The 27,840-nt window shown below is 51.6% G+C and overlaps 7 protein-coding genes across 7 annotated transcripts; 4 read left to right on the forward strand and 3 right to left on the reverse strand.

Annotated features, from left to right (window-relative positions):
• The first annotated feature begins 7,891 nt into the window (after positions 1-7,891).
• Positions 7,892-10,627, forward strand: zfpA (putative C2H2 finger domain protein). Its single transcript, XM_020205487.1, has 3 exons — positions 7,892-8,107; positions 8,221-8,894; positions 8,954-10,627. Exons 2-3 carry the CDS (start codon positions 8,324-8,326, stop codon positions 10,402-10,404), a joined length of 2,022 nt encoding a protein of 673 aa, XP_020054542.1. The 5' UTR covers positions 7,892-8,107; positions 8,221-8,323; the 3' UTR covers positions 10,405-10,627.
• A 738-nt stretch (positions 10,628-11,365) lies between these two features.
• Positions 11,366-12,763, reverse strand: ASPACDRAFT_1889470 (dihydrodipicolinate synthase family protein). The gene is made up of 2 exons (XM_020198529.1): positions 12,622-12,763; positions 11,366-12,486 (listed from the first exon to the last, which is right to left on the reverse strand). The coding sequence occupies exon 2, from the start codon at positions 12,413-12,415 to the stop codon at positions 11,474-11,476; it is 942 nt and encodes a 313-aa protein (XP_020054543.1). The 5' UTR covers positions 12,416-12,486; positions 12,622-12,763; the 3' UTR covers positions 11,366-11,473.
• Positions 12,728-15,793, forward strand: ASPACDRAFT_121923 (acetyltransferase SAS4-like domain-containing protein). Its single transcript, XM_020196479.1, has 2 exons — positions 12,728-14,214; positions 14,276-15,793. Exons 1-2 carry the CDS (start codon positions 13,143-13,145, stop codon positions 15,424-15,426), a joined length of 2,223 nt encoding a protein of 740 aa, XP_020054544.1. The 5' UTR covers positions 12,728-13,142; the 3' UTR covers positions 15,427-15,793.
• ASPACDRAFT_121924 (neutral amino acid permease) lies at positions 15,754-18,158 on the reverse strand. The gene is made up of 8 exons (XM_020196480.1): positions 17,675-18,158; positions 17,509-17,595; positions 17,120-17,451; positions 16,914-17,054; positions 16,647-16,861; positions 16,383-16,580; positions 16,165-16,308; positions 15,754-16,103 (listed from the first exon to the last, which is right to left on the reverse strand). The coding sequence occupies exons 1-8, from the start codon at positions 17,845-17,847 to the stop codon at positions 16,017-16,019; spliced, it is 1,377 nt and encodes a 458-aa protein (XP_020054545.1). The 5' UTR covers positions 17,848-18,158; the 3' UTR covers positions 15,754-16,016.
• A 1,135-nt stretch (positions 18,159-19,293) lies between these two features.
• On the forward strand, positions 19,294-20,846 carry ASPACDRAFT_53195 (putative MFS transporter; the record flags this gene model as incomplete). The annotated part of the gene is made up of 5 exons (XM_020202710.1): positions 19,294-19,450; positions 19,534-20,148; positions 20,234-20,470; positions 20,540-20,623; positions 20,677-20,846. 5 exons carry the CDS (start codon positions 19,294-19,296, stop codon positions 20,844-20,846), a joined length of 1,263 nt encoding a protein of 420 aa, XP_020054546.1.
• A 1,578-nt stretch (positions 20,847-22,424) lies between these two features.
• ASPACDRAFT_121934 (HVSL domain-containing protein) lies at positions 22,425-23,812 on the reverse strand. The gene is made up of 3 exons (XM_020196481.1): positions 23,460-23,812; positions 23,101-23,329; positions 22,425-22,992 (listed from the first exon to the last, which is right to left on the reverse strand). Exons 1-3 carry the CDS (start codon positions 23,731-23,733, stop codon positions 22,527-22,529), a joined length of 969 nt encoding a protein of 322 aa, XP_020054547.1. The 5' UTR covers positions 23,734-23,812; the 3' UTR covers positions 22,425-22,526.
• Positions 23,813-25,483: 1,671 nt separating this feature from the next.
• Positions 25,484-27,094, forward strand: ASPACDRAFT_121936 (uncharacterized protein). The gene is made up of 2 exons (XM_020196482.1): positions 25,484-26,609; positions 26,672-27,094. The coding sequence occupies exons 1-2, from the start codon at positions 25,962-25,964 to the stop codon at positions 26,789-26,791; spliced, it is 768 nt and encodes a 255-aa protein (XP_020054548.1). The 5' UTR covers positions 25,484-25,961; the 3' UTR covers positions 26,792-27,094.
• The last annotated feature ends 746 nt before the right edge of the window (positions 27,095-27,840 follow it).

Raw genomic sequence — 27,840 nt, forward strand, 5'->3', positions numbered from 1 at the left:
GCTCAAGCGTGGGGGGGGGGGGGTTACCTGATTATAAGTCAGGACTCGGTCTGTGCATGATGTGCAGGACCAATACCTACTTAAGGTACAGTACATAGTAACTTAACCTCTGTCACGGCAAGACAAGTCAATAGCAAGTGATCGATCGGGCCGCACGCAGGCAAGTCAAAGCCCGTGGTCACCGACAGGACCCCGCGAGGGCAAAGAAACGACCCAAAAAGAAAAAAAAAGTTCCACATGCATGCCTTGGTTGGTTGGACCGCGCGGAGTCCCAGCTTGGAGGGACGATCGTTGGACAAGCTGCAGGAATTCAGGCGATGTCAACGCAAGCCCAGACACACAGTGCGTGTATTGGTACTCCATACAGCTAGGTAGCTACCTCTGTATTCTGGAGACCGACCAACCGTGCAACTACAATCAATTTAATTCTGAGACATTCGAGATCGAGATACATCCGAATCATTTTTAGGGGCCTTGGAAAGGACACAATATGGACTCATGGAGGCAATGGAAATCCTGCGAGCAAGATACAGTCAATACGGGGCAGCGCGATACCCGCTAGATTAAGGTGGAGAAAGGGTCTCGGAGTCTTGTCTGGGTGACGGAATCTCATGCAGGGGGAGGATCATGTGATATCATCGTTGTTTGGCATTTTACCCAGAACAGGATTTATAGGCGAGTCCTTTGAGCAACCCTAAAGGAAGGCAACTGGAACTTCTGTAAGAGCCGGACCGGGTACCTTGACTCTACCAGGCATCTAATGGAGATAACTGGGATTGTTCGGACATGAGGTAGGTAATTCCGCCGGGGAGGAGGTGCGGGTGAGATGAAGGGTAGTCATTGAGGAGATTAGCTCATACTGTAGGAAGTGTGCATGCAAAATTGAAGCCCGATCTGTTCCCCGCTCAAGTCCTGACACTTGACAGGTATAGCACGGATCTTGTCCATGATCCGACGGCGACAACAACTACCTGAATCAGTCCGTGCTAGAGTGCCAATGCCCTCATGAGCAACTGTCTCTAGACTATTTGCCTCTGATCTCTTTTGGGAATGATGTGGTACCAATCAGATTGTCTCATGAGCGAATGCAGGTGGTCCCCTATGATCCCACTAGCTGTCAATCCTAATTACTAACCGATGCATTTCCATATAGAACAATCTAAATAGATTAACTCAACCCAGTAGTGTACTGCACTAGTAGGCTTAATCAATCCTCCAGAATAGTAATCAGAATGGGAGTCGTGATACGCCAATTGCTCCGCTGGGGAGCCCCCTAACTAGCGGTAGGCTCCGGGCCTTCGAGCAGTGAACACTATGATCCCGGGGGCAAGCCTTTAGGCTGCCTTAGCAGCAAAGATGGTGGAGCTTCTTTCGCACTCCAATTTATGAGTCTTGCGCCTATGAGTAAGTCTAGCTAGTTAGTGATTAGTAAAAACTGGAGTGATGGTCGGGGAATCGGGGTAGTCCGTTTGGTTGTTAAGGGGAACGTGGGGCAAGCTTGATCGATGGTCATCACGGCCCACTAACACACCAGACTTTGGTTGAGCAGCTGTCAAAATACCACCCAGAAGTTTATATAGTGACCCTCTTTTTAATCTATCCCTATCGATAGATCCGAAAACGCAATTAAGCGATCGTCCGTGAGTGACTGTGCCTCTCCCACCCGCAAATCGATCCAATAATCGAGCCGCGTGAGTGTGACAAATCATCTGCCATGAAAATGCGAAAGCGAGAGAGCTCCAAATTCTTCTTGCAGTTTGCAATTTGTCTGGCCAAAAACCCCCGAGTCGCAGAGAGCTTAGCCATCCCATCCGCGTTTCTCGGCGACCAGACCATTGGCATCATGCTTGTCAGAGATACCAAAATTAGCCCATGCACCTAAGAAAGAATCCTTATCACTGTGACGTTTCACGTCAGTTTCAAGAAGCTGCACGCCCGATGTTCTGGAAGCCTTCTTCGAGCGATCTGACTGGCGATTCGCAGTACTATGTAAATGTCAGGGGTCAGCATCCCAGCGCTTGGATAGATGAAGTTCCGACGGAGTATATCCATCCAGGCGGAATTGCGGATGTTGTCAACGCGCTGGGGGCCCTAACACAAAGCAAAGAAGCATAACAAAGCCTCCGGGAAAGAACAAGCTGCTAGTTTAGCCTCTGTTTCGTTCAATGTTGCTATCTTTAGCCCGGACTTGGTAGCACCAACTAACTAGTAGGAACTGGCCTTGCGGCGCTCGGGCGCTTGGTCGTCGGGTCGAATTCCGCCCATCATCCTTTTCTCCCCCTAATTTACCACTATATTGGCAGTCGTATTTGGTTACAGTGACCGTAATTGGGGGCCAAAATTCACAATATACTCCGGGATCAATATCGGTCGCCATGATACCGATGGGTGTGTCCGGGTCCTTGTGTGTCATAGTGGAACTGGAGATCATTGAGGTTGATGAGGCACTCTCGAATCGGGTGCCGAATTCGGCGATATTGTGGTTATCACCACAGAACATGGGAATAGGCCGTCACTTATTTTTTCTTGGACATAGTCTTTGTTGCAGAATAGCAGTTATTTGGAGTTTGTCCCGGCCAAATTCTAGAGCATGGTGGAGGAAAGGGGATCCATGCGACACGATAATGTTGGTCACCTCGTATGCAAACAGCGACCGATAAGCGTGAGGTTGTTTACCAGCAACTCGCGCTTGTAAAACCCTTCGCTTGAATAGATTTCGTCACCAAAGGCATATACAGTACGTTACTTGCGAGTTCCATGCATGAATTGAGAACCTGGGGATGGTCCAGCTTCGCATTGTGGCGATCAATGGTATGACAAGCTACCCTTAGCATTCTTCAAACAATGGGGACCTTGACTCTGGAGGTTGCATACAGCCTTTGTTGATGAAACAGATGGAAAGCAGACTCAAATAGCCATCTTCCTTTTCCGGATTCGATATAACTCCCCAGCTAGAGATGCGTGCCTGTATCTAGGTAGGGAAAGAAATGACCCACTTCAAGTGAACGGTGATCTAATCAGGGAGCCGCAGACAGATCATCCCAAATCATAGGGAGCTCTACCTGAGACACCCAGCCCTCTTGATGAGAACGCATATTGATTTAAATATCAAAACCTCATCATAAATAAACCACGGGGTCAGATTGTCCAAGCAAACAGAGAAAGCTGCTAAGCTCTTTACGTAGCGTGGAAGCGAGCAGTGATGTATGCATATTTCGCCCCCAAAAGTCATACCCCTAACTGCTGAGGATCATGGAAGGAGGAGGGAGAAATCCGTCAGCATGGGTACCTCGAAGTCGTTTCTTCACCCTTCCCCCCTGAAGCTGGATCATTTAAGTTACAATTTCTGGTCGCAGGTGCAAATGCCACGTGCTGGGAAATTGCCCGAGTTGGCAGCTGTCATACACACCCGTGACCTACCTCGTGTCGATTTTCACGGACACAGCCGTTGCGGTCCACTCTCTAATAGCGAGAGAGCTCGGGTCTACGACGGTCGTTTACTAAGCACTCAGCGTAGAGGTCTGCTCAACACGAAGAGATATTTCCTTCTGTTTGAGAATGAACGCGTGATGATACTCGTACTTTGGCGCAGATCAGGAGATGCTCAGGCATAACTTATTTCATCGGATTTACGTTTCAGATCTGCACGCCTCTCGCCTAGTGCAGGAATGACAGATTGACTGACAGATGATGCGCGCGGAGTCCGGAGTACAGAGAATGCGACGAGCGAGTTCTGGAATGTTTCAGGTTCGAAATGGCGGACAGGGGAGGAGGGGGAGGAGAGGATAGAGAAGGGGCTCAACAAGGATATATTGAGTGGTTTCACTGAGTAGCAGGGTGTGATTTCTGCCCCGCAGCACTGTGCCCTTTTTGGTTTTATTTTTTTCTTGCCGCCAAGTGACCTTCAATTACTGGGCCCCAAAGGACTGTGGTAGACAGGTGGTCGATACCCAATAGTATGTAGTCATTATCTATGAGTGGTATCCTAGCGTGAACAGCATCTAGACTGTTGACCAAGAAGCTTGGCGGCACAAAATAGTCAAGCCAGAACTTCGGGCAACACCGAGACGAGACTATGGTATGGTGGACTATATTATTGCATGAAAATGTTATTTATTTGATAATCGAAAAGGATAATATGAGTAATAACATAATAAAGTAACGACAAGGATTCTCTTCTCAACAAAGCCGCATGGAAGCGTCGATGATGTTCTAGCGTTCTACTCAGTACCTTCAAAGGATTGGGATGCATGCACGCAGTGAGTGGATGGGGCATTTTGCTGGACCTCTCAGGGCTGCTGTCCGTGGGGCTGGTGAATTTTCCCCCTACGGTTTCAGATTGCCAGGAAAACATCCCTCCGGGGGAGCGACGGGTCCATCTCGCGATCAAGCGGTGAGAAACAGGCTGACTGCGCCTCAAATGAGAATCCCAGAGCCCGTCATGCACGGGGATCTTCCAATGGTAAGGCGGGAAGATCCGCCGACTGACACATCATAGGCTGTTGAAGTGTGGCTCAACCCAGAGTGTGGCGCTAAATCGGTATCAATGGCACGATCTTCACCGCCGACCCTCCCTCGCTCTGATGCTCTCTCGGAGAAGAGCGTCGGCAACGCATCCGCTCGGTTTGAATTTTGTTATTGTTGATGATGCTGATGATGCTGGTCATGGTGTAGGTACTATGTCTATTGTCTAGGCGCTAATCTGCACGTGCATACTTGGCAGCAGCTTTGCAGATTGTTGTTTACTTCGTACTTTACCTTCTGTAGACAGTACTAGTGATACCATCCGGTCGCTGTCGAAGGAAAATCCCCCCTTTATCCTGCAGGATGAGTTGATTTTGTTGGATTCCAAGGCTTTGGTAGCTACAAGGACTGTAATCATCCTTGGTCATCGTTTCTTGTCATCGGTAGTATGATTGTAGTATTATCAACATAAATCATTGAGCACTATTTCCCCTCCAATTTGCATCATAGCGTAGCTGCCCTATAGTGTGTCCTCTCTTTGTGCCGCTTTCCGGACTGACAGTCTGCAGCACTCCTGCTGAGCCACACTAGACCCGCACACGTCGGTAGCCTCAATTTTGACTACTGAGCATGAGTACGTCTGCCATGATGGCTGCCATGATGTCATTTAGATGATATCACCCTTTGTTTGTTTATTTCTCGAAAAAAAGATATACTTGACCAAAATACAGTACCAGAGTAGAGGAGATCCCGAGTCTATCGCAGTCATAAAATCCGTTTTTACCAAAAGAGTTCGGTTGGGCCCCGCCAGAAGAATCAAGATGAGCATGTGACCCTTTTGTGACGGGCAAATCCTTAGACTGTCAGACCAGTACACTTACAGAGCTTGTTGCGGCTCTGAGGGTAATTAATGGCGGCAGGTTCGTCGGCGTCCACTTTGGGTCCAAAGCGATTCAGAGGTCTGTCCCACGTCCCGGAATCCGGAAGTACTGTCACTCACTCACTGGCACTCTGGAATCATTGCAGCCCGGTGATTGGGCCACTCGTCTGCTAACCCAATGGCGCTTCATTTCACCATCCTTCGCAGTCGGCCAATCGAGTGGTCAGAATCCGAGATGCACGTTTTCTTTGTGACGGGGTGGAGCTGAAACTAAGATCGTCGACAGGCCCATGAGTTCCAAAGTTTGGCGAATTGTGCTCGGATTTGACGGCCAAGGCCGAGATCCATCTGCCCTAGTGCTTTGCGACTAGCCTTATTCGGGGAACTCTCTGGACTCGCCCTAGTCAGGACTCAGACATTATTAGTCAGTTACCCTACCTTACTAAGTTACTAGTGGAGTGAGGATGATCTGAAGTCTGACCCGAGTTGACGGGACGATGTGCCTGCTTGTAACATGGGGCCCAGGATTGACATGTCAATCACGGAAAAAAAGATTCAGATAGATGACTTCAGGACACGGTGTGAGGAAGAATGTCGCCGGTCAATCTTTTCTTTCAGTTTCTGGCTTGGACAATCCTTATGGACATGGACAGGAAACGTCCGACAACATACAGTTTACTCGGTACTATTGTAGCGAGTATAATGAATGGTCGACTACCTACAATGAATGCTATTCTCCCCCGGCCGGGCTCCTGTCATCACGATAAATACTCCAGAGCCGACCAGAGCGCGGAGATGTCAGAGATAGTTTAATCTCAACCAATAGCGCGGTCTTTAGGGCCATAGTCTATATTCAAACGGGCCATCGGCATAGCCAAGCTCTTGTGAAGGGATGGTACTATCTGTGCCACCACGGACTTCCCGACAACAAGATGCGGATACGAATGTCAAGCCCGCATCCAAGTCCGGCGACCCCGTGTGTGCCTGCAAAATGGGTCTCACCGACTCACTTTTGAATGTTTCTCTCTCCTCATGCGAGAGTTGATAGTCGTAATGCTTCTGCTAATGCCTAGAAGCCTTTTTCAACCCCCCAAGGAAAGAAGGTGTAGGTAATCATGATTGAAACAATAAACAAATAAGATCTTCAATTAAGCATAACAAATAAAGTGCATGGATGACGATGGATTGGGAAAATACCTGGTAACCACCACCAAGCCCAATGGTTTTACATAGTAGGAGGGAGGAGGGGATGAATGTTTTGGACGAGTCGAGTTATCTCTCGATGTTCAAGGTTGGTGGGTCAAATTTCTATATGGAAATTTTTTCCCTCTCCTTCTCTTTCCTCTTTCTCCTTTCGTCACTTTTCGTGTTTGTGAGTTTGTAACCCCAGAAGATTCTCCCTAAATCCGCTTACGTGATTATGAATCTTTTTTCCGATCCCCCCTCCCCCTCCGATTATCAATCGAGATTTCCCGATCCTATCCACCATTTGCTGCCGGGCTGGCCTACCTCGTTCTACTGAGTATAGCAGGCAAGTAATGATCTACACCCCAACAAAAGTGGACTGGATTTATGGTTCATGACAAGCTCGGTTCGTGTCGGGAAAGAAGAGAAACAGGGAGCGGGAAGCAGAAATAATTCAAATTGAATTAATCATGGGGCAGAAATCGAAATGACATCTTCTTGGTTGATATGATCGCTAAATGTAGCAAATAATCATAAATGGTAAAAAAGAAACGAAGATTCGACCCGACGGTGTTCTAGGCAGGCAGTGCAAGAGAGCGAGAGAGAGCAAGAGCAAGAGCAAGAGCGTCACAGCATGCAGGAAGGCAAGCAGGCAGGCTTAGCGGTAAAGCCGGCGTAACGAGAGAGAAAGAAGAAGGAGCCAAAAATACCAGGCTCGGTTCACTGGCTGCCCTGCCCCTGCTTCTTTTTACTGCTGCCCGGCAATCCCCACTCATGCTTCTTGCTTCGATTTACCCCTGTTGTTTTTTTTTATTTTTTACTTTTTAATTTTTTGGGGCTTTTCTTTTTCTTTTTCTTTTTCTTTTTCTTTCACATTACTGTACACGGGTTGATCGGTCTGTTCGGTCTCCTTCCTACCGTACTCCGTACTGTCTGTCTGCCGTACTGCCCTCCTCCACCCTCCACTATCCATCATCATCATCGACGGTATCATCCACAGTCCACACGCTCACATCCACCCACTGCACCCACACCCACCCCAGTCACTTTCGATGCGCGCTAAGAAATGACTCCCCTGTCCTATCCTGTATACTATGAATGGTCATGGTTTTTATTTTAGCGTGGTTTCTTAGTTCGTGCGCAGTAGTTGGTCAATCTCCCCCCCCCCCCCAGCCAGTCTTATCCATTATGAGCGCAAATAGTAGCATTCAACTTTCTTGTAGGGCCAGCAATCACATAACATTTAACAATGCTTCTACTCCCTCCTTCCCTCGTCGACTTTCTTTTCCAGTCTATACCATTGTTTTCTTTTTCTCTCTCACCCCTCTCTCCCGATTTATCTTTCGGCCCTCGCCCTTATTTGTCTTGACTGTCGCTGTCAACCTGTTGACATCGTCCCGGTATAGACATACATCTCTTCCCATCATCAACCAACCTTCCCTCACTTGAACTCGTCGTCACTTTTCACCACCCACCCTGCGAATTGCAGCGAGGCACAAAGAAAATTTATCGCACATCTTCGCGCATTGTATCCACGGGTTCCGCTCTGTCGCATCCAAGGAAACAGCATCAGGAATTGTAGGTTCCCCCGCGCGGCCCGGTCCCAGTACCGTACCTACCCCGAAACTCAATCACCATCCAGTATGAGACCTCAACAATCAGATACCTCAACTGACTCAGATACCCTGCAGACTTTCAGTGCTCGCTCTAACATACTCGACCCTAGTCGTCGAAATCATTGCCTGCATACAGGCTACCACTGCGCACATTCCTTTTCGGACGTCCCTGCACAACATGCAGAGTCAAGATTTCGCCGATTTTGTCCTCTGTCCGGCTCATTTCACCACCGACAACAAGAAGATGCTAGCCCTTGCTCTCGATTCCACCAGACAACGGCAGACTTCCTACGTCCCACAGCTCGCAATGGACTCCACGTTGGTCGACCCGTTCGCCTTCCCAATGGAGGGCATGTGTGATTATGGGCAGACACACGATTCCTCCGTCGCATTGCAACCACCCTATTATGACACTCCTGCCATGTACTCGGACGCTTTCGCACCTCTCCCCAAGACCTCCAGCTTCCCTCCAATGCCCGTCACACCTCCTTCTCTTCCTCTTTCCGCCGATCACTTCATTCCTGGTCTCTCTACCGCTTCAGGACCTTCTATCCCGAGTGCCTCATCGTCCGCCATGGGGTCACCCCACTCAGGAACAGCACATTTTATCCAAGAGGAGTGGATCCAGACTACCAACGGCTTGGGACTCGCCGACGCTCTCATGGGCGACTTCTTTCTCAATGAGTATGTCAGCGGCGCAACGGACACGGATGGCTTCTATCAGAAGAAGTGGATTGAGAATTGTGTCGGTTCGTGCTTTCCCGCCCACATAGATATTGTTCCTCTGCTAACCATGAGTGCTGAACAGATCCTTCAGTAATTCAGCCCAACTCCCAGCAATGCCATCTTTCACCACCCGCCATCTCGTTTCCTGAGTCGTCCGACTTCATGATCGCTCAGGACAGCTTCTTCCCCCAATCTCCCAATCCATCTCACTACCAGCCTGAGGAGCCCTATCCCACCACGCAACCCTTTCCCCACCAGCAAGCTGAGTTCTCAGCTGCTTCTCCCGTTTCCACCGTTCCTTGTTCACTCCCCGTCTCCGCATATCAGCGAAGATCATCCGTGGCTTCGGTCCGGTCTCGCCTGTCTCAGCCCAGCCCGGCGTCGAGCAGCCTCGACTCCGATGATGAATTCAAGGAAAAGGGCCGATGCCCTCATCCCGACTGTGGACGAGTGTTCAAGGACCTCAAGGCCCACATGCTTACTCACCAGTCCGAGAGACCTGAGAAATGCCCGATTGCAACTTGCGAGTACCACATCAAGGGGTTCGCACGCAAGTACGACAAGAATCGGCATACACTCACCCATTACAAGGGAACGATGGTGTGCGGATTCTGTCCGGGATCTGGGTCGCCCGCTGAGAAGAGTTTCAACCGGGCGGACGTCTTCAAGCGTCATCTGACTTCAGTGCACGGTGTTGAGCAAACGCCACCCAACTGCCGCAAGCGAACCCCCGTGGCCTCCATTGCCAAGAATGTGTCTGGTCATAGTCAGGAGGCTACTGGCAAATGTTCTACGTGTTCCATCACTTTCAGCAATGCACAAGACTTCTACGAGCATCTGGATGACTGTGTGCTACGCGTGGTGCAACAAGAAGAGCCTAGCGAAGCCATCAACCAGCAGCGCCTTGCCGAAGTCGACTCGGACGAGGAGGTGAAGAAGACTATGGAGAAACACATGCTACTCGACACGGCTGGTACCGTGGATCGATTCAGCGACGAAAATGACGACGATGACGAAGACTTCTACGAAAGCCCCAGCCAGCGGTTGGCTAAGAACTTCCTGAAGGTTCCTCGGGGCAATTCCACCGCTCGCGTTATCCTGGGCAGCGGCAATGCCGTCACTAAACCCTTAGCCAACAACAAGATGCGCGCGACGGCGACCAAGCGGCGGAACAACCGTGACCGGTACCCTCAGTCGTGGGGATGCCCCAGCAGCAGCATCAAGACCAAGAAGCGCGTGCTTTGTGTCTTTGATGGTCAGCGTCGTCTATGGAAGGATGAGATGATGCTTGACAACGAGTTCGAAGTCCGGCTCAAGCTCCCAGGTGGCGCCGGAGATGGTACCAACCGGGATGCATACGTGACCGATCTGGATGTTGAGACTCTGAAGCGTGCTGAGGGCGTGTTGAGTGCCAACGACGAAGAACGTGGGCCGTGGCTCAGCGGCCCAACCACGCAGATGATCGGTCGGCCAGCCGTCCCACTACCCGACGTCGCTTATTCGCATGAGAACCTCGACGAGCTGATGGCCTAAAACCGCCTTCCCCCTGAAGCATCCCTGCTTTGTATTCTTTCCCTTTCCCATTCGTATCTTATGTCTTTTGCATACCTGTGTCTCCTGGAAAGCGAGCCGATTGATATTTTTTTTTTCTCTTTATGTGGCTGTTTTTGCGTTTCAAAATCTTGACTGATACCATCATATCCATGTTCTTTGAGCCCCCTCTGTTTTGATTGATCTTCTCTTTGAATCATGTTGTATTATACATATATCCGAATGGCTGAGAAGCACACCCAGGCTGGGCCGAGGGTCTTTTTGGGACCATGAAATGAAAAAAGAATCGGTGTCCCACTTTTTACCACTCTCTCCAGTAAACAGTAGTTCTAGCTGTAATCAAGAATTCCTGCTTAAACAGACAGCTCTGTCGTGTATATAGTTCGAGAATAGCTACCACCGCGTGGGCTATGAAACCAACCCAAGCAAGTACAACTTAACCAACCTACCAATTAGTTCCCTCTTTCACCACGAACATCGCGTGCATCTTCGAGATAAGATATAATGCTGTAAGCATATATACCGCATCCAATTCTCCAGAGGCAGGGTAGGGTTGGAGTCCTCTATCTCCCAAGGTCGCTGAACTCACTTCCCTCTCCTTCGCTCCTTTGATCTCTCCATATCGTGCGATCGAATGACGCTTCGTGTCGTGCCCAAGGATGAACACTGTTTCTCCGCTGGGGATTGCGCGCCCCTAAATGAACGTCAGCTTCAGCTTCAGATCCCATTATCTCTTACTGGAGTGCACATGGGGGGAATTTGGAGTTGGGGAGAGATGATACGATACGATACGAGCTGGGCTTTTGGCTGAGTATCTCGACAGAACGGGGGCGGGCCGTTTTGGGGTGGCACTTTTTACAACTACGATATGTATGTGTGTGTATGTGACCATGGGTGGTGGCTACGATGGGAAGAAAGAGGATTCTTGGGTTGAACAAAACAGATGGGAATGAAATGGAATTGGAGGATTATGCTTGCTTGCTTGCTTGTGTGGAAGTTAGGTGTATTGTGTAGGGCGGGGGAGGTCTTTGGTTGGACGAACAAATCATCCCTAAGCTTGCTGCTTCTCCAGCTGGCGCTCTAGCTCCATGCTCTCGGCAAAGGATTCCTTGAGTGCCGTCACCTGCTCTGCGGCCGGCACGACACACGGCCGGCGGGGGAGGGCGCCGTAGCCGCGGTAGGACTGGAGGGCGCTCTTGACGGCGACGAAGCCGCCCTGGATGGCGTGCCAGTCGGCGCGGGCGACGACGGCCTGGAGGTGCTGCGCGTCCTCGACCTGACCAGCGCGGTACAGGTCGAAGACGCGGACGCAGGCGCGGGGGATCAGGTTGGCGACGCCGCCAATGACGCCGGCGCCGCCGGCGACGAGGGTCTGGAGGGTGAAGTCGGCGGAGCCGCCGAAGGTCAGGAAGCCCGGCTTGGCCTGCGCGGCGACGCGGGCCAGCTTGCCCGTGTTACCACAGGTGAGCTTCACGCCGACAATGTTGGGGTGGGCGGCCAGGGCGAGGATGTCGTCTGACGACAGGTCAAGCCCCGAAGAGGCCCCCGGGAAGTTGTAGATGAGCACGGGCACCGGCGAGGCCGCGGCCACCAGCTCGAAGTGCTCGCGGATGGTCTGGGTCGTGAGGAGCGACTTGTAGTACGACGGGGGCAGGACCAGCACGTAGTCGCCCCCCGCTGCGGCGGCGTCCTGGCACAGTTTGATGGTCTCCCGGGTCGAGGTGGCACCCGTGCCGACGATCAGGGGCTTGGAGGCGGCGCCGTGAGCGTCCAGGGCCCGTCGGGTGGCGGCGGTGATCTCGTTGCGTTCCTCCCGCGAGAGGTGGACGGCTTCGCCGTTGCTGCCTTGCACGACGAGGCCGGTGACGCCGGACCGCGCCAGGTAGGCGGCGTGCTGCTCGACGGTGGGGATATCTAGGTCTTCATTGGGGCTGAAGAAGGCCACGGTTGGGACGTATATCCCTGGTGTGAGGGGACGAGGTGTACGGGCCATGATGTATCGTGTCTATTTGTAGTTGGGGGAAAGTTGCGGCGAGAGTTGCGATGAATTAGGTCTGTTCGGGTCTGTATGGTATCGCGCCGACGGCGGGTTAGCTTCCAGGGTGAAAGAGATATGAGGGGACGAAACTTCGGATCAACTAGAGGGAGGGTGAAAGGATATAAGATGCACGAGAGGGGAAGGGAAGGGAAGAAACTCACATGGATCAGTTATTGGATTGAATGAAGCCCTGATCGCCCTTCGTTGCTTTCTCCATCCACCCCCACGTTCTCCCCCACTTAAAGAGGCCACGGCGCGGGGGGAATTTCCTCCTCTAAGCTTCGGACAATTAGGAATATGGAATCCAGTGCGGAAAAAGAATCTTCATCCAGGTCATTAGGGGGGGTCTCCCCCACGTTTATCCTCGGAAACATGTGCGAGTAGCTCTGGATATGAGCATGAATGCATCATCTCCGCCCACAACTGGAGCGGAGAAGGAGGAAAGACTGGAGGATAATGTGGGGTGCATAGTTTCAATTGGTCCTTGGGGGAGAAAACCTCTGTCTTGTCATTGGGGGGCTGTCATCGAGTCTATCATTTCAGAAGTATTGAGAGAACAGGAGAGCGAATTAGTGGATGGGTGAATAGGTGAATGTGCACAGAATGGAGGAATGAATGAGTTGGTGAAGATTAAATTAAGGAGATGGAGATAGCAGGAGAAGCAGAAGAGGAACAATACAGTATGGTCACGTCTGAGACAGGACTCCCTCCCTCCTTCCTCAATTATTACATACAGTTACTCCGTACATTCCTCAAACTCTCTCGCTCTCTCACTTTCTCTCTCCCCAAATCCCAGACTGCAACCTCCAAACTTCACTGTCTCGTTGCCTTTCTTGTTCCCCCGAGTTCTTTCCGCAAGCCTACCACCCTTATAATCAATTTGTCGGGAACGTGGAAAAGAAGGAATCTCAAGCTGCCTCAGGTCCTCCGATCAGAACATGCTCCTGTCGCAGTGGCAAATCTCCTCCCTCTGAGCTCCTCCTCTCCTCTCCTGATGTCCGCCCGTGTTTCACTGCCTCGAACACTCGATCCGCCGCCTGCCAAACGAGCTCGACTGCAGGAATCCTCTTCCTCGTCGCGGCGTCGCAAAAGCTCCCCCGATCTACTCGACGTCACCAACTCCCATTCTCATCCTCGACCATCGCATATCTCCTCGCCATCGCCCGCGGCCTCGTCGGCTCCTTCCCCGCACGCCAAAGTTGCATCTGGAGCGCAATCCCGGCGGGCGTTGACGCGCCGTCCGCTGGTCTCCTCCAACACGACCACGTCTCCCCTGTCTCCCAATACTCCGCGACACTCCGAGCGTCGTCGCATTCTACGCCATGAGACGCCCGTCAATACTCTACCCTCATTCTATCTCCACCAGGAGCGTGAATCGCCCGATCCCCTAGACACCATATCCCCCTCCGTCTCCCGTCGAATCTCCCCCGCCGGTCGCTCCTCCGCTCCTTCCTCCTCCGCCGCTGCCGCTGCCACCGCCGCTTCATCGGCCCGTCGCCCGCGCCGTCAAGCTCCGCCCTCAGCACCGGACGCAACACCCATTCAGGAAGATTCACCAGCTGCAGTCACACAAAAATCAAATCGTTCCACCCGCAGCGCGGTCGCTTCTCAGCCGGCCGCCGAATCTCCTTCCAATGCGCGGGAGTCACGGCGCTCCCTCCGCTCCAACGACACAGGCTCTCGCGCCCGCAGCGAGCTAGCGGCCTACTTCCCCAACTATGAAGAGCTTCTCAGCCTGGAGCCGCCCAAGACCGGTATGTAACGATCATCAATGATGGTCTCCACGCACATCCAGGCTTACAATACTTGCTCCAGAATTCCTAGCCGGTAGCACCACCATCAAACTCATCGAGGACCTTCCTGTTCCGATCGTTGCTCGAATAAAATCCAATTCAGAGTTAGATCTGGACCGTCCTTTCGGGAATCCGCTCATCAACCTTCACAATTGCGAAGTTATTGCTCTACCCGAACCTGCTTCGTCCCCGTCTCCCCCCTCAGACCCTTCTGCCGACCCGATCCCCGAAGATCCCCTCGATGAGAGCATCTTCTTCCGCGCGCATCGTCGTAACGAGCGCCAGGAAAAGCAGCTCCGGAACATAGAACGCGATCGAGCTCAACATGAGAAGCAAAACCTTGACCGTCTCCTCGATGAGCTTCAAGGTCACGACTGGCTCCGAATCATGGGTATCAGTAGCCACACGGAGCAGGATAAGAAACTTTACGAGCCCAAACGCGACTACTTTATCCGGGAGATCTCCGCTGTTCTCCAGAAATTTAAGATCTGGAAGGAAGAAGAAAAGCGCCGTAAGGTAGATAAGGATAAACCCGCCGAGCAAATTCCCGCCGATGCGAAAGAAGCAACAGCGACAACGACCACTGCAGCAGCAGCAGCAGCAGCAGCAGAAGAACGATCGACAGCAGACGCAGAGGGAGAGGGGGCTGCCGGTCACACCACTGCCGCAGCAGACGGAGGAGGGGGTGACGCCCAAAGCTATTCCGGTGACCCACCAGACCCCAACGACGTCGATGCCTGGGCTGCTCGTCAACTTCTTCAGGAGGCTCGGTCTGCAACCACTGCAACGGGGCCGACAGGCAAGAAACCCAGAACCACCCTCACCGCGCCCAAGCGGGCCACCATCACCGCATACTTCCAGAAGGCCGGCTCGTCCACGACAACGACGACGAGCACGACCACTGTTCCGCCTTCTTCTCTTCCCCCACCGCCGCCATCCGATCCCGAAAAGCCACTCACCTCTTTCTTCACCGATTCAGATACTCGCAAAGCAGCCCTCTCGGCCTACCGCACGGGCGCTCGGACGCCGTACGCCTTTGGGCATCGCATTCCGGACTTCCAGCCACGAGACTTCGAGCTGCCGCCGGACATGTTGACGCCCGAGGCCATCGATTCCTGTCGGCGGAAGAAACGGCGGATGAGACGGGCGAGTCGGGGCTCGAATGAATTGTAATTTTACCATACCATTAAGGGGGACTTGTTTGCGTGCCATACATACAACAACCCTTGGAACGCATAGACTGCTGACTCCATGGCCCGGTTTTCCCTCTTTCTTGCCTGACGAGCGCATGTGCGATCCATGTAGTATTCAAACTTTCTTAACGGAATAAAACTAATTAATACCTAACCGCTGCGGCAGCCAAACCTGGTATGCTGCCTTGGGGGCGAAAGGGGACTATTCTGCGTCTTATTACCTATTTTATAATCATATCCCCGGGTGTCTAGCGAAGGCTAGAGCTGCAAGGACTATGCAAGTTTCTTATTGGAATGTGAATTACGTGCGGAGACTTCCATTGAGTCGATTCCAGTTCTCATAGCGCTTGTGAACCATGAACCATTATATACAGTACAGGTTCCGCGTGACCGTCCTCAGATACTGGCAGTCAATGTTCGGAAAAGTAAAAAACCACGCAACCAAGAAAATTACATCTCTGGTTATGAGATGGAGAGAAGAGGCATCCCACTCGTCCGGGATTGGGATTGTCGAGTGTAGTCGGATAGAAGTATGAAAGGTTAGTAGTATCTTTGGAAGTACCAGCCCTTTCAGGTCGCATTATCCGCACACGAGAATCTCATACGGCTAGGATGATCGTGGACCGCTTTCCCGGAGACATACAATCCCACAAAGCACTATCGGTGAAGATTGTCAGCCTGAAGCGTCGCTCGTCCGGGGAGTGGATAGTGTATGTACCAAACACGCAGCCACAGTAAAACTAAGGATGTTGAGCATTGTCAGGGCTGTTTTACGGGGCGATGAGAACCACTGGCCGCGGTTCATGTATAGCCAAAAGACGCCACTGCAGCCGAATGTGAACCAGCTGGCGAAGAGGGCAGTCTACCTTGCTTGTTAGTGCTGTGCTTCGTAACAGAACAATTGCGAATTGCTGAAGGGGACAATGGGGACCGTACAATCAGGCTGAGCAAGTTGCTGAAGACAGGGATGGCTTCTGCGATGATCCACGCAATCACCCACAAGCCCAAAGCAATACCAACCCAGGAGCTGATGGCGATCCAATCGCGCTTGTGGATCCGATCAGTGCCGCTGAAAACGCGCAAATAGATGTACTTGAAGGCGACGTGGCCGTTGATCACGCCAGCAATGATGATCTGGTTCAGTCTATGTCAGCGACTCAATACTGCCAATGATCCGAGGCTGAAGCGATAGGCACTCACAGTGGGCAGAGCGACGCCGTATGCGGCCTTCGACACCATGGGGCTAGCGGAGCTCAAAGCAGGTGAGGCCACCTCTGCACCACCGTACCGATATATCACGACAGCTGCAATGATGTACAGCGAGATATCGAAAGTCTGCAGGAGGCATAGCGCCTTGGGGAAGTCCCGGGTATCCTTCAACTCCGCTGCTAGCCCGAAGTAGGCGGCATGTCCAGCTGGGAAACATAGTCAGCGTAGCTGAGGGGAGCGAGGTGGTCTCGAACTTACAGAAAGCAAAGACGATGTTGGTGATGGCACCGAACCCATGGGTGAGGTCAGTAGGTACAGTGGCTTCCACACCTTTTCCGGGATGCAGAATGCCCACGCCAAACATCGTGATAACAACCGCTAACAGGATGCTGGCGAAAGCTATTCCCAGATTAGCTGTCTGACCTGTGACCAGAAAGTCCACAGAGCAAGCACAGGACGCATACAAACGAACGAGAGCCAGGACATCTTCACTAGCGTACGAGGCAGCGAGCATATGAATGAGATGATCAAGCCGACTAGACCAAAGACAATAGAACATGTCCCGTGGCCAGTGATGGTGTTCATAGCGATGATGAAGGTAAGTAGATGGCTAGCCATCACGAAAACCAGGAACAGAACCTGGCCAACACCAAGGACCTCTCGGCCAACCCTGCCGGCGATCACCTCCCCTGCATCGGCCATGTTGCAGACCTGGGGGTATCTCCACTTGAATTGTCCGATCACATAGCCAGTATAGGTTGCCAGCATTCCCAAGAGGAGTAGAGCAACGATGGAGCTGTGTGGACTGTTAGTCGATCTGATCTCCAACTCCATCTTCGGAGAAGAAACATACGGAGCTAGACCCAAGCTAGCAACAGCAGCAGGCAAAGACAAGACACCCAGGGAGACTGTTTCGGCCACCATGAGAACACCGCATTGCCTAGTATGCAGCAGCAGCAATGATTAGTCGGACAAGAGGTGTGTAACGGCGCAGACGGTGATGGCATCACATCACATACCACCATTTAAGGACTTTGTACTTGACCTCTGCGAATTCCTCATCGCCAAAGGCATCCTGTGCCCCGGAGGAAGTAGAGACCTTCGACCTCTCGTCCACTTCCAGCGGTGCATCACCAGCCACATCCGTCTTCTCCTGGTGCTGGGGAGTTGAGGTGTTTCGGGGATCGTTCATTGCGAACAATATACCTGATTGAGGGGGTGGGCTTCGAAGTGAGTTTGAGGAAGAAGAACTGAGGCAATCTCGTCGAAGATGCTAAGAGTATGAACGACTTGTCGAGTAAGAAGTGGAGAAGTCAAAGAAGTGTCTGTGATAAAGACGAGAAAGAGAGGAGTAAGAGAAGGGAGAAGGGAAGGTACGCAAGATTGCAGTGGCCAGGAACCCACCGGAGAAGATGAGGTAGAGAGTGTGGCCGGGCCCCGGTTCCCAATTCAGTCTTTCTTCTCTTCCAATTCATTTCCTCTGCCAATTCATTAATTCATTCATCATCATCATCATCATCATCATCATCATCATCATCATCATCATCATCATCATCATCATCATCATCTTCTTCTTCTTCTTCTTCTTCTTCTTCTTCTTCTTCTTCTTCTTCTTCTTCCTCAATGCCTTCCTCATTTCTTTACTCACACTCACCCTTGCCCAGTGGTCAATATCAGAAGATTCAGCTTGCCTGTGATAGATATACCACTACACATAAGCTTTACGCCCACGCGTGGCTGCAAGCATTGTAAGCCACCACAATGCAGCAACACTTACAGGCAATCAATATTTGATTGAATCCAAAATCATGACTCAATGCGATTCCTAATGCAACGAGCGATCGCCTCGAGCAAGAACAATCGTGCCCGCACTCACTGCAAACGACTTGGCGTATGGCTCCACTGCATCGGTCCAGCTGCAGCTCAAGGCCGATCTTGAATCTAGAATGAATCCTTGTCGGACCGTTTTCCCGGCCCTCTGCTGCATTTTGGTCATCATTTGTAACACCATCGGATGACCTTTCCACACGGGGCCATGCAAATCAGAGTTCTCGATGCAAGCTGCACTGCATCCAGAAGTCACCCGGTCCATTGAAACCCTCCGACCTCCCTGCATTTCGACAGACAACACACCTACGCTTGCTGCGTCATGCACCTCATTGCAGTAGCTAGGGTTACGCTCCAATGCATGGTGTCTTTTAGGGAAGATCGGAGGACAAGACTGGCTTGAATCCTTCAATGCAATTGATAAGAAAAAAGCCTTCAAGGCGAGATCTCTTTGATGACCCTGGCGCTCTTCCGCGCGAGCGCCGCAGTTGCACCCATATATCAAAGTCAGCCTAATGCTCCGCACCCTATCCCCTTGATCATGCTTATCACGCTTCACCGACATCCCCGATGATCCACTCTCTAAACTACCCCTCGCTTGGACTCAACAAAGAGGGATTTTACCCCTCAGTTCGCTTGGCTCTGACTGTCCTAGCCGCGTTAACCCACTTATGAAGCTCACTATGGCCCTGCTGCTGCTACTGCTGTAGCCTTGTAGACTGTGGAGGCTTATATATGATCGTACTCAGATCCTTGTAGCATTCTTGACTGTAAGTCTCTGCGAGCTTAGCCATTGCGACAAGATCCCAGAATGAACAATCGCAGAGATGAAGAGCACGGCAAACTCCTCCCCAATGGAGAGGAGAATGCAACATCCGAAACGCCCCTCCTCGGTTCTAAAAGAGCACAGGATAATATGGGCAGGATCATGAGCACCAATTTCAGTGCGCTGACAGCTGGATTCAATGGTACAGTACACACATACACATGCTACTTCGTACTCATGATCGAACCATCCATGCTAACATTCTCTTACGTGTGGACGGTTAAGATGCCGCTCTAGGGGTCCTGATCCCTTATATCCAACTGACCTACCACGTCGGCCTGCTTCAGGTCTCCATGATTTACCTCGTCAACTTCATAGGGTGGCAGCTGGCCTCCTTCACCAACATCCATATCTGCTCACAGATCGGCACCGGCGGCACCCTGGTCCTTGGGGCCACCATCCAATGCATCGGCTATGCGCTGATGTTCTGGGCCCCTCCGTTCCCCCTCTTCGCGGCCGCCTTCTTCTTCACGGGCTGCGGCGTGGCCCTACAGGACGCGCAGATGAACACTTACACAATCACCGTGCAAGACGCCCACCGGTGGCTCGGCATATTGCACGCGGTGTACGGCGTCGGCACGATCCTGGCCCCGTTGATCGCCAATACCATCGCCGCGCGCACTCCGTACTGGCAGCACTACTACCTCGCCACGATGGTGGTCGGCGCCGTGAATCTCTCATTCCTGGCCTGGACGTTCCGACGGGGGCTTTTCAAACCCAACAGCAGCAGTGCCAAAGGCAGCGCCGCTCGCGACCTGAGAGCGACGTTGACGAACCGGACAGTGTGGATTCTAAACGGTTTCTTCTTCTTGTATGTGGGCGCGGAGGTCACGGCGGGTGGTAAGTATTTCATAACCTTTGTTGAGGAAGAAGCGTCGTACTTGCTTGCGATAACTATATATGGTGACTAAACCCAATCTTCTAGGATGGCTCGTCCAATTTCTCGTTTCAGTAAGACATGGTGACCCCGAGAAAGTGGGCTATATAGCCTCTGCGTTCTGGGCCGGCTTTACCGTTGGACGTGTGGCTCTGGCAGATATCACGCACAAGTTTGGCGAACGACGGATGGTCTTCGTCTATATGACATTGGCTATTGCTCTACAGTTGTTGTTTTGGCTAGTGCCCAGTATAACGGTCAATGCCATTACGGTGTGCTTCCTAGGTAAGCATTAATTCATGCCAGAAGCCTGCCAGGCATAGACAACGCTGACGCAGGCAAACCACGACACAGGGTTCTTCATTGGGCCATGCTATCCGGTCGGACTTTACATTCTTACCAAGGTGATACCACAAGACCTGCACGTGGGAGCCATGGGTAAGTATCATTTGTGCAAGAAAACCATAGACACTAGGCTGATAAGCAAACAGGTTTTACTGCGAGTTTTGGACAGGCGGGATCTGCCGCTTTCCCATTCATGACGGGCGCCATAGCCTCGCGCGTTGGGGTCCAAGTCTTGCAGCCGATCATGATGGGGTTGCTTGTTGGAGTTATCGCCTTCTGGTCCTTGGTTCCCAGGCAGAGTTCGAGGAGTGCTTGATCGGTTTAGTAAACGCAGAAGGACCTGAGACATCGCCCATTTGCCTCATCGATATGTCAGCAGCGTCGTTCTTTCAAGGCGGTGAAAAGTTTTATCGTTGTGTAACCCCTGGGCATAGTTCAGTTGTATGCTTACGGTGCAACCTGAAATAGAACGGGCCTGGTTGAGCGGAGGCCCAAGGCCCATCGAACAAGCCGAGAGCTTGCTAGCAGCATGCCGCATTGTTTGTACAGGCTGTGCTGACTGAGTATATAGCCAGAATGATTCGAGTCGTTCGTTATAGGCCTAGAGCGTGCTTAGTATAAGACCATAAATCGACGCGTAACGAGAATTGAGAATGAAGGATATTTCAGAGAGAAGATTTTAGTCGTCATAGCCTCACACATCCGCAGATGGTATGGCGTTCCGACTAAGGATGACTGATACGATGTTTTCATCATGAAGGAGGTGGATGCAAAGGTGGTGAAACCGAGAAAGCTGAGACTTACCGGCTTTAACGAGCAACGAGCTGGTTGCCTTCCCCGATAAGAGCTCCCAAAGCGGACGGACAGGAATTGTTGCCACAATTTTCAAAGTAGCTCAATCGTCATACGAAATAATCTTCCTGCCGGTGAACAGAGCCGCTCGCCTGGACGGATCCGCATAAGGGTCGGAAGATGCACTGTTCCTTCCCGCGGCTCCAGTGGAACCATATTGCTGCTGCTGTTGCTGCTGCTGCTCACCCCCAGCATCGCCATAATCCATAGGCGAATCACCATCATCTCGCTGCCTTTTCTTCCCGACGGAAGATTTCCCATGCCTAGGTGACGCAGCCTTTTCGTTAACATCCGCAGCAGCAGCCGCAGCACCACCACCACCACTACCACCAGCCTCAGCAGGAACAGCCACACTCAGCACCACTTCAGCACCGTGCTCCTCCTTCCCACCGTCATCAACACGCTGATCAAGTGTCCTCTCCGCGCGCCGCGCCTTTTCTTCTGCCTCTTCATCCTCTTGCCGCTCCCTCTCCGCCTCCTCGCGTAACTCCCTCTGCCGCAACAGCGCATGGATCTCACTATGCCGGAAGATTTGGATCTGCTCGTCCGTGAGGGTCCGTTTGACCCCGTCGGGGTAGTAGCCTAGTCCGTCTTCATCATCATTATCTTCCTCGTAATAGTAATAAGAAGACTGATCTTCGGGCGCAGAGGCGGTGGTTGTGTCCGTTTGGGTCTGAGGGGCATGGGTCGCTAGGGGTGCTTGTGGTTGTTGGGACTGTGCTGGGAAGTGTTTGGCCTGGAAGGCTTGGAGGTCTTCCTGTGCTATCGGGGTTAGATTGTTTTCGTTCTCTTTCAGTTTGGGGGGACCAGGGGGACTGGGGGGACTGGAATGGAGATTACCAGAGTTATGGGCGGTGGGGGGATGTGGGATATGGACATTTTAGTGCTAGTATTTGTGTATGTGTTTGTGTTTGTGTTTGGTGGAGGGCCGGGGGGTGAGGGAAGAGTGATGTGTCCACGGTTTGGTGACCTCGAAGGAAGCAAGTGTGAAGGAAAGCTTACTAGCGCGGCGGCCCGGCTGAGGAGGTCATTACCGCTTTGGGTGGTATTTTACAGGGTGTATGGTATATGACCGTTTGGTACCGCTTCTACGGTGGTGCTCGAAGTACAGTATATGCATACATAATGCATTCATCATGAAGATTTACATCCCAAGAATTCGATTATCCCAGAGAGTCCGACAGTTCAAAGAGATACTCGAGATCTGGTTGCCTATTTTCACTTTCACACAGTCAAAGCCGATCTTGAGGGCGTGAAGCTCGCGCAGATCGATGTTAGCGAGCTGCTCTTTCTCTGCCGTCGAAGGCTCGGCCAGGCTCCAGGCGAGGGAGATGTGGAAGCAACCCGAGCAGTCGGTTCGGATCTCCGTCTCAGGCTTCGGCTTCGCTCGCGAAGATTTTGCTGGTGTTGCAGTTTTGGTCTCCGCCGATGACAACGGCACAGCCATCTCGTAAAGAGGCGGTTGGTCGAATCGAGCCAGCGCACGATTGGACAGTCTCAGCAGACGGTTCAACTCGTCATCCTTCGGAGTGCGCACCCGCAAGACATAGAACCACCGCGTCTTCTCGTAGTTGGAGACACAGTCCAGACTATCTGCTGTCGTGTCGAACCTGAGCAATTAGGTGGGGGTGTCAGATGGGTGTTCCAAGACAAAAACTAGAGAAAGAAAACACAAAACGGTATGCCGGTTCTTAAACAGAAGGCGAGCAAATACGCACGGTGCGACATTGGACCGCTTCAAAGCGGATTGAAACACCTCCACGAAGGGTTGACGCTGCTCGGTCCGGAGCACCACCGGTCTTGATAGACTGATGTGGAGAGGCAGTTGGGCGCCAAGATCACTATGGAGCAGGCTGTGAAGCTTTGTTTTGCTCCCGCGGAGCAGCTGCTGTTGGATCTGCAGTATCACATCGCTCAGAAGAGTAAGCTCGGCTTTGGACGCGTACCCTGATCGTCGTAGCGCGCCCGAGGGTTTCTTATATTAGCTTTTATGTCTCTCTTTCGTATTCGCAGCCTACAATAGGAGGGACAAGATGTGGGTTGTGGATGTTGTTGGCTGGACGGACAGACGACTTACATTCCAGATATAGATGCGTTGGCCAGTTGCCCTCGACATGAGGGATGACCCGTTTACGACCCCCATGAAGACTTGGGTCATCCCTGACACTGACCCGTGTGCTTGAGGCATAGAGGTCATGGAAAGCTGCTGGTAGCGGGGGGAGAGGAATGGATTGGGTGGGCGGTGGCTTGGTCGTCGTACAGAGCTTTTGGTTGGGTGGTTGAGACGCGTGGACTGGCTCTGAATCGGACCCTGACTCTGATTCTGACTCCGAGTATTGCACTAGGGCCATATCCAGCACAATCCACCGTCCTCCGGCGTGGCGCGACAAGAGTTGATCGGATCTAGCCTGCGAAATGGATGGGTTGTCTCTTAAGGTTTAAGTTTAGTTCACCAGCCCCGTTCAACGCGGGAGAAATAAGCGGGATCGGTTATAATACGTCTATGTAGTACGGTGGTTGATTCCGCAGCGGAAGTAGTGCCATGTCAAAAACCAACGTGCTCTTTTCCCAAACTATTGGTGGTGAATACGCGTGCTATTTTTTGATCCTGCTTGCTTTCTCTGGATTATGAGGCGTTTGCGATCTCGTATTAGGCCACCTTCTTCAACTACCGAGACAAATTATTGAGGTAATTCAATCCGTGACGGTTCCACAGCGTACATATCACACATCGAGGCTCAGATGCAGCTTAACTGAGAGGCAACACGAGTGGGTGCATATACAATTTTATGTACTTCTTATGATTGCGAGCGAGAAGCTTGCGTCTTGGGCCCAGACTTCAATCGCTGGGATGGGAGCCATGGAAAGGAGGTTTAACCCGCTGGTTCTTCATCAAGCAAGCAATGTAGCTGTCATAAGTGGATGATGCGTAGAGAATATGCAAGGTGTTCTCGACTTGAGTGCATCATGAAAACCCTGCCTTACCCAGTTCCTGGTACCTGGAACCATGTATGATTCATTGGACCGGCCCTGAGCCCGGTGTAACAACGGTTTCCATGCATCATTTAGTGCAGGGTAGAATACGAAGCATGGCTAGACTCTAGACTCAGACTCCAGACCCTTGAGTCTCCACCCCAATGGTTATCGAGTTTGCACTGACAGGTCAGGCATTGACTTAGTGGGAGGATTATAGTAGATGGCGCGTGCATTGCTACTGTGGCCGAACTAAACCACCCCCAAGAGTTCCAAAACTTGTTTCAGTCGGGCTATACTTGTCCTACTTAAGTATGGTTGGACTTGAGCCGCTGACACTACCGGCATACTAGCGATAAGCTTAAGGTTGAAGGCCCTGAAGGGCTTGGGCTCGGATCAAGCGAGAGGTTCACCATTCAACCTCGAAAACCTCTTCCCTCGCTGATGTCAAGTTATCCCAACTGAAAGGTAACATCATGGCTCGGCCAGAAATCGAAAAATTTTCTCATGTGCGTCGTGCCCGACATGACTGGTGATGATGTCAACAGGATTGGAACGTCAGAAGAGGGTCAACGTTAGTCAGCCAGCAATGCCAGTTAGTTAGAGCATACGAACGTGACGACAGACGGAAGATCGCACAGTGAGCAGCATTATTGCCACCAAGGTACCACATGAGCCACCCGGAGCCACCAGGAGGAGGAGGAAGGGGAGGGGCTATCGAGAGAGTCCCTCCGGAAGTCCCGTAGAGTCACTAACGCAGCACCGACCACGATGAGTGGTTCATGTAGGCTAGACCGGAGAGGTGCGGCGAGGCATCGAAAATTCGCCTCTGTTCCTTCGTGGGTTCTTTTCATCATCGAGAAGGGTCCGATGCAACAGAACGGGTCTAGTCTTCCGGCCCTATCCTGCAGCTAAACTGGAAGGGGAAGCCTTATCGATAAGCGTCTCCAGGGCCCCTCCCAGATCGCGTGGATCCGCGGGAGCACTGCGCAGTATCATACGGAGCATACGCAACTTGTCACGTCATGAACGGCAAAAGAAAGATGATGAGACTGACTGATACTGACAGGCGATGCTGATGACTCTGATGGATGATCCTTTTCTATGAATACATCATCTTATAGATAGATCGCTTCTTGTCTTTTTGCTCTGCAACATCTTTTCTCTTCTCCCTAAGATTCTTACCACATACTCCTACTATACTACGGCCCCTACTCCACGCCTACAGCTCCCATTACGACCAACTACAACCAATATTACTCTCCTGACACAACCTCCTTTCTTCCTCCCACCAATCCCCGTTACTCCTGTGACTCCTGTGACTGCGGGTTAGACAATCGACTCAAGGTTCACAGTCTATTGAACTATACGAACTGCCACGACTTCACCGCTTGCCCCACACCCGTTTTGAGTTGCGGGCTGCATCACGCAGGCTATTCACTAGTGATCAATACTATTAGGTGCCTACATACATTTATAGGCACGCTTCGAAATATTGACCGATATATATTACTCGCGAGCACGCCGGTTCAATATCCTTGAGTGAAGGCTCAAAAATCTCTCTTCCTCTTATCTCTTTCTTTCTTTACTCCTACTATTCTCCAGTATGGCAGCGGTCATCGCCCCATCTTTTCCTAATCCACATGAGTCCTCCTTCCTTCACCCCCGGCACTCAATGAACCTGCTCGCTACGGAAGTTGAGATGGGAAACCTTAATCCCTACCAACAATTCCTGTCTTCCTCCCCAGCACCCGCCCGGACTCTGAACCGTCAGCGTTCTACATCTTTCCCCTCAGTCCACTATTCGGGTTCCCCAGAACATCAGCCTGTCGAGCAACGACGTAGGAAAGCGAGTCCCAGTCGTCACCATCGCTCGCAACGTCACGCTCGTACCCAGTCGCACCAGCCGAGGTTCTCTCGAAACTCGCAGTTGGTGAACCCCGATGTTATTGATCGTCTGGACGACGCCGGAGTATATCAGTACCACCATGAAGGGCCCTACGATGCTGTCTACCCCGAGCGAAATGTGATCGACAAGCTCAGCCCGGTGGCCGCCCTGCGCGAGTCTAACGCAGAGGCCCTCAAGGCTACCCCACACGATAAAATTGTGGACTGCCTCGATAGTCATCGCCCCCTCGATGGTGTGGCTCATTACCCCCCAGGTCACACGGACCCTCAGGGCCATACATACGAATACGAGGAGGGAAACAACATGATGAACGACTACGGGAACTTTATGCGCTGTCCCGGCATGGTAAGTCACTTGTCTTGCGTACCGCAGTGTTGGTGAATGACCAGTCTCTAATCATTGGGCAGAAATTCAAGGATGAGGATTTTAAGAATGACCCTTTTTACAATACCCCTCATCCGAACCCATTTGCGAGTCTGCGCAAGAGATTCAGTCTTCGTCGTCGTAACCGTCGCGGGACGAACTAGAGTCAAGTTACAAGTATTCCCGCCGGACTATACCGGTTGTGACAACCGTGCTCCTGAGTCGATTCCAGGCTGAGTCGCGAGCGCGCAAATGTCTGGTGATATTATCCCAAGAGGGAACTTGGATACATTTGCTTCCCCTGTATTTATATATACCATGTTGTCTTCTTTCTACCGGCCATGGCTCCGGTGAACAAGAACGACGACAATCTATGCTTTGTAATCGGAGTTGAAGCACGGAGTTAGCGTCTGGAGGGGCATCTTCAGTCGGTGCTCTTATGATTTTAGGAGTTTTTTTTTTTTTTTGTCAAAATCGGGATGTGATTTCGTTTATTTTTGTTTTGTTTTAGTTTTTGTCCTGACTCCTGTGTCGGTCTGGTTACTTGACAGTTTACAATTGGACGACGTATCACTTGAATTGACACCGCTCATTCAGGAGGGAGAGGTAGTTGATGGACATGTAATTAGTCTATAGGCGGGACCAGTCCAAACCTGGAGACACTAGTAGTAATCATATACCTGCCTGACACCTCATAAAGCTTGAACCCGGGGTCGCTCACCCTCTAAGTTGAGCACGGTCAGTATGCTATTGAAGGTCATGTGCTCATGCTAGGTGTATTGTGCCGCATGCTACTACTCTATTAAGACGGGTCGCACCGGTACATACATACACTGAGCCAGACATGACAACTGCGCCGGTCAAAGATCTTCCGTGCCGGGTCATGCGTCAGTCACCATTACTATCTCTGCAGTTTTGTCCTCTCTTTCATAATTCCTGAAGCTGAATCACGGAATCAAGGAGGACTTTCTCCTCGATCCTGACAAGAACCAGACGAAACAATACCAGTCAGTGGTGGGGGCGGGCGTTAGTCTTGGCCCTGAACGCATCCCTTAACAATGGGAGTACAGTGAATAGAAACGACCTCCTTGTTTTCATGCCCGGGTCGATGCTCGAAAATACCTCCTTTCTTTATCACAGGATCTCAATCAAATTGATCCATGCGATCGATGTATGTGAGGGTGGCATGCTTGGTATGGGCTGAGGTACGATC

This window comes from Aspergillus aculeatus, assembly GCF_001890905.1.
Source record: "Aspergillus aculeatus ATCC 16872 unplaced genomic scaffold ASPACscaffold_11, whole genome shotgun sequence".
NCBI classification, from domain to species: Eukaryota; Fungi; Ascomycota; class Eurotiomycetes; order Eurotiales; family Aspergillaceae; genus Aspergillus; species Aspergillus aculeatus.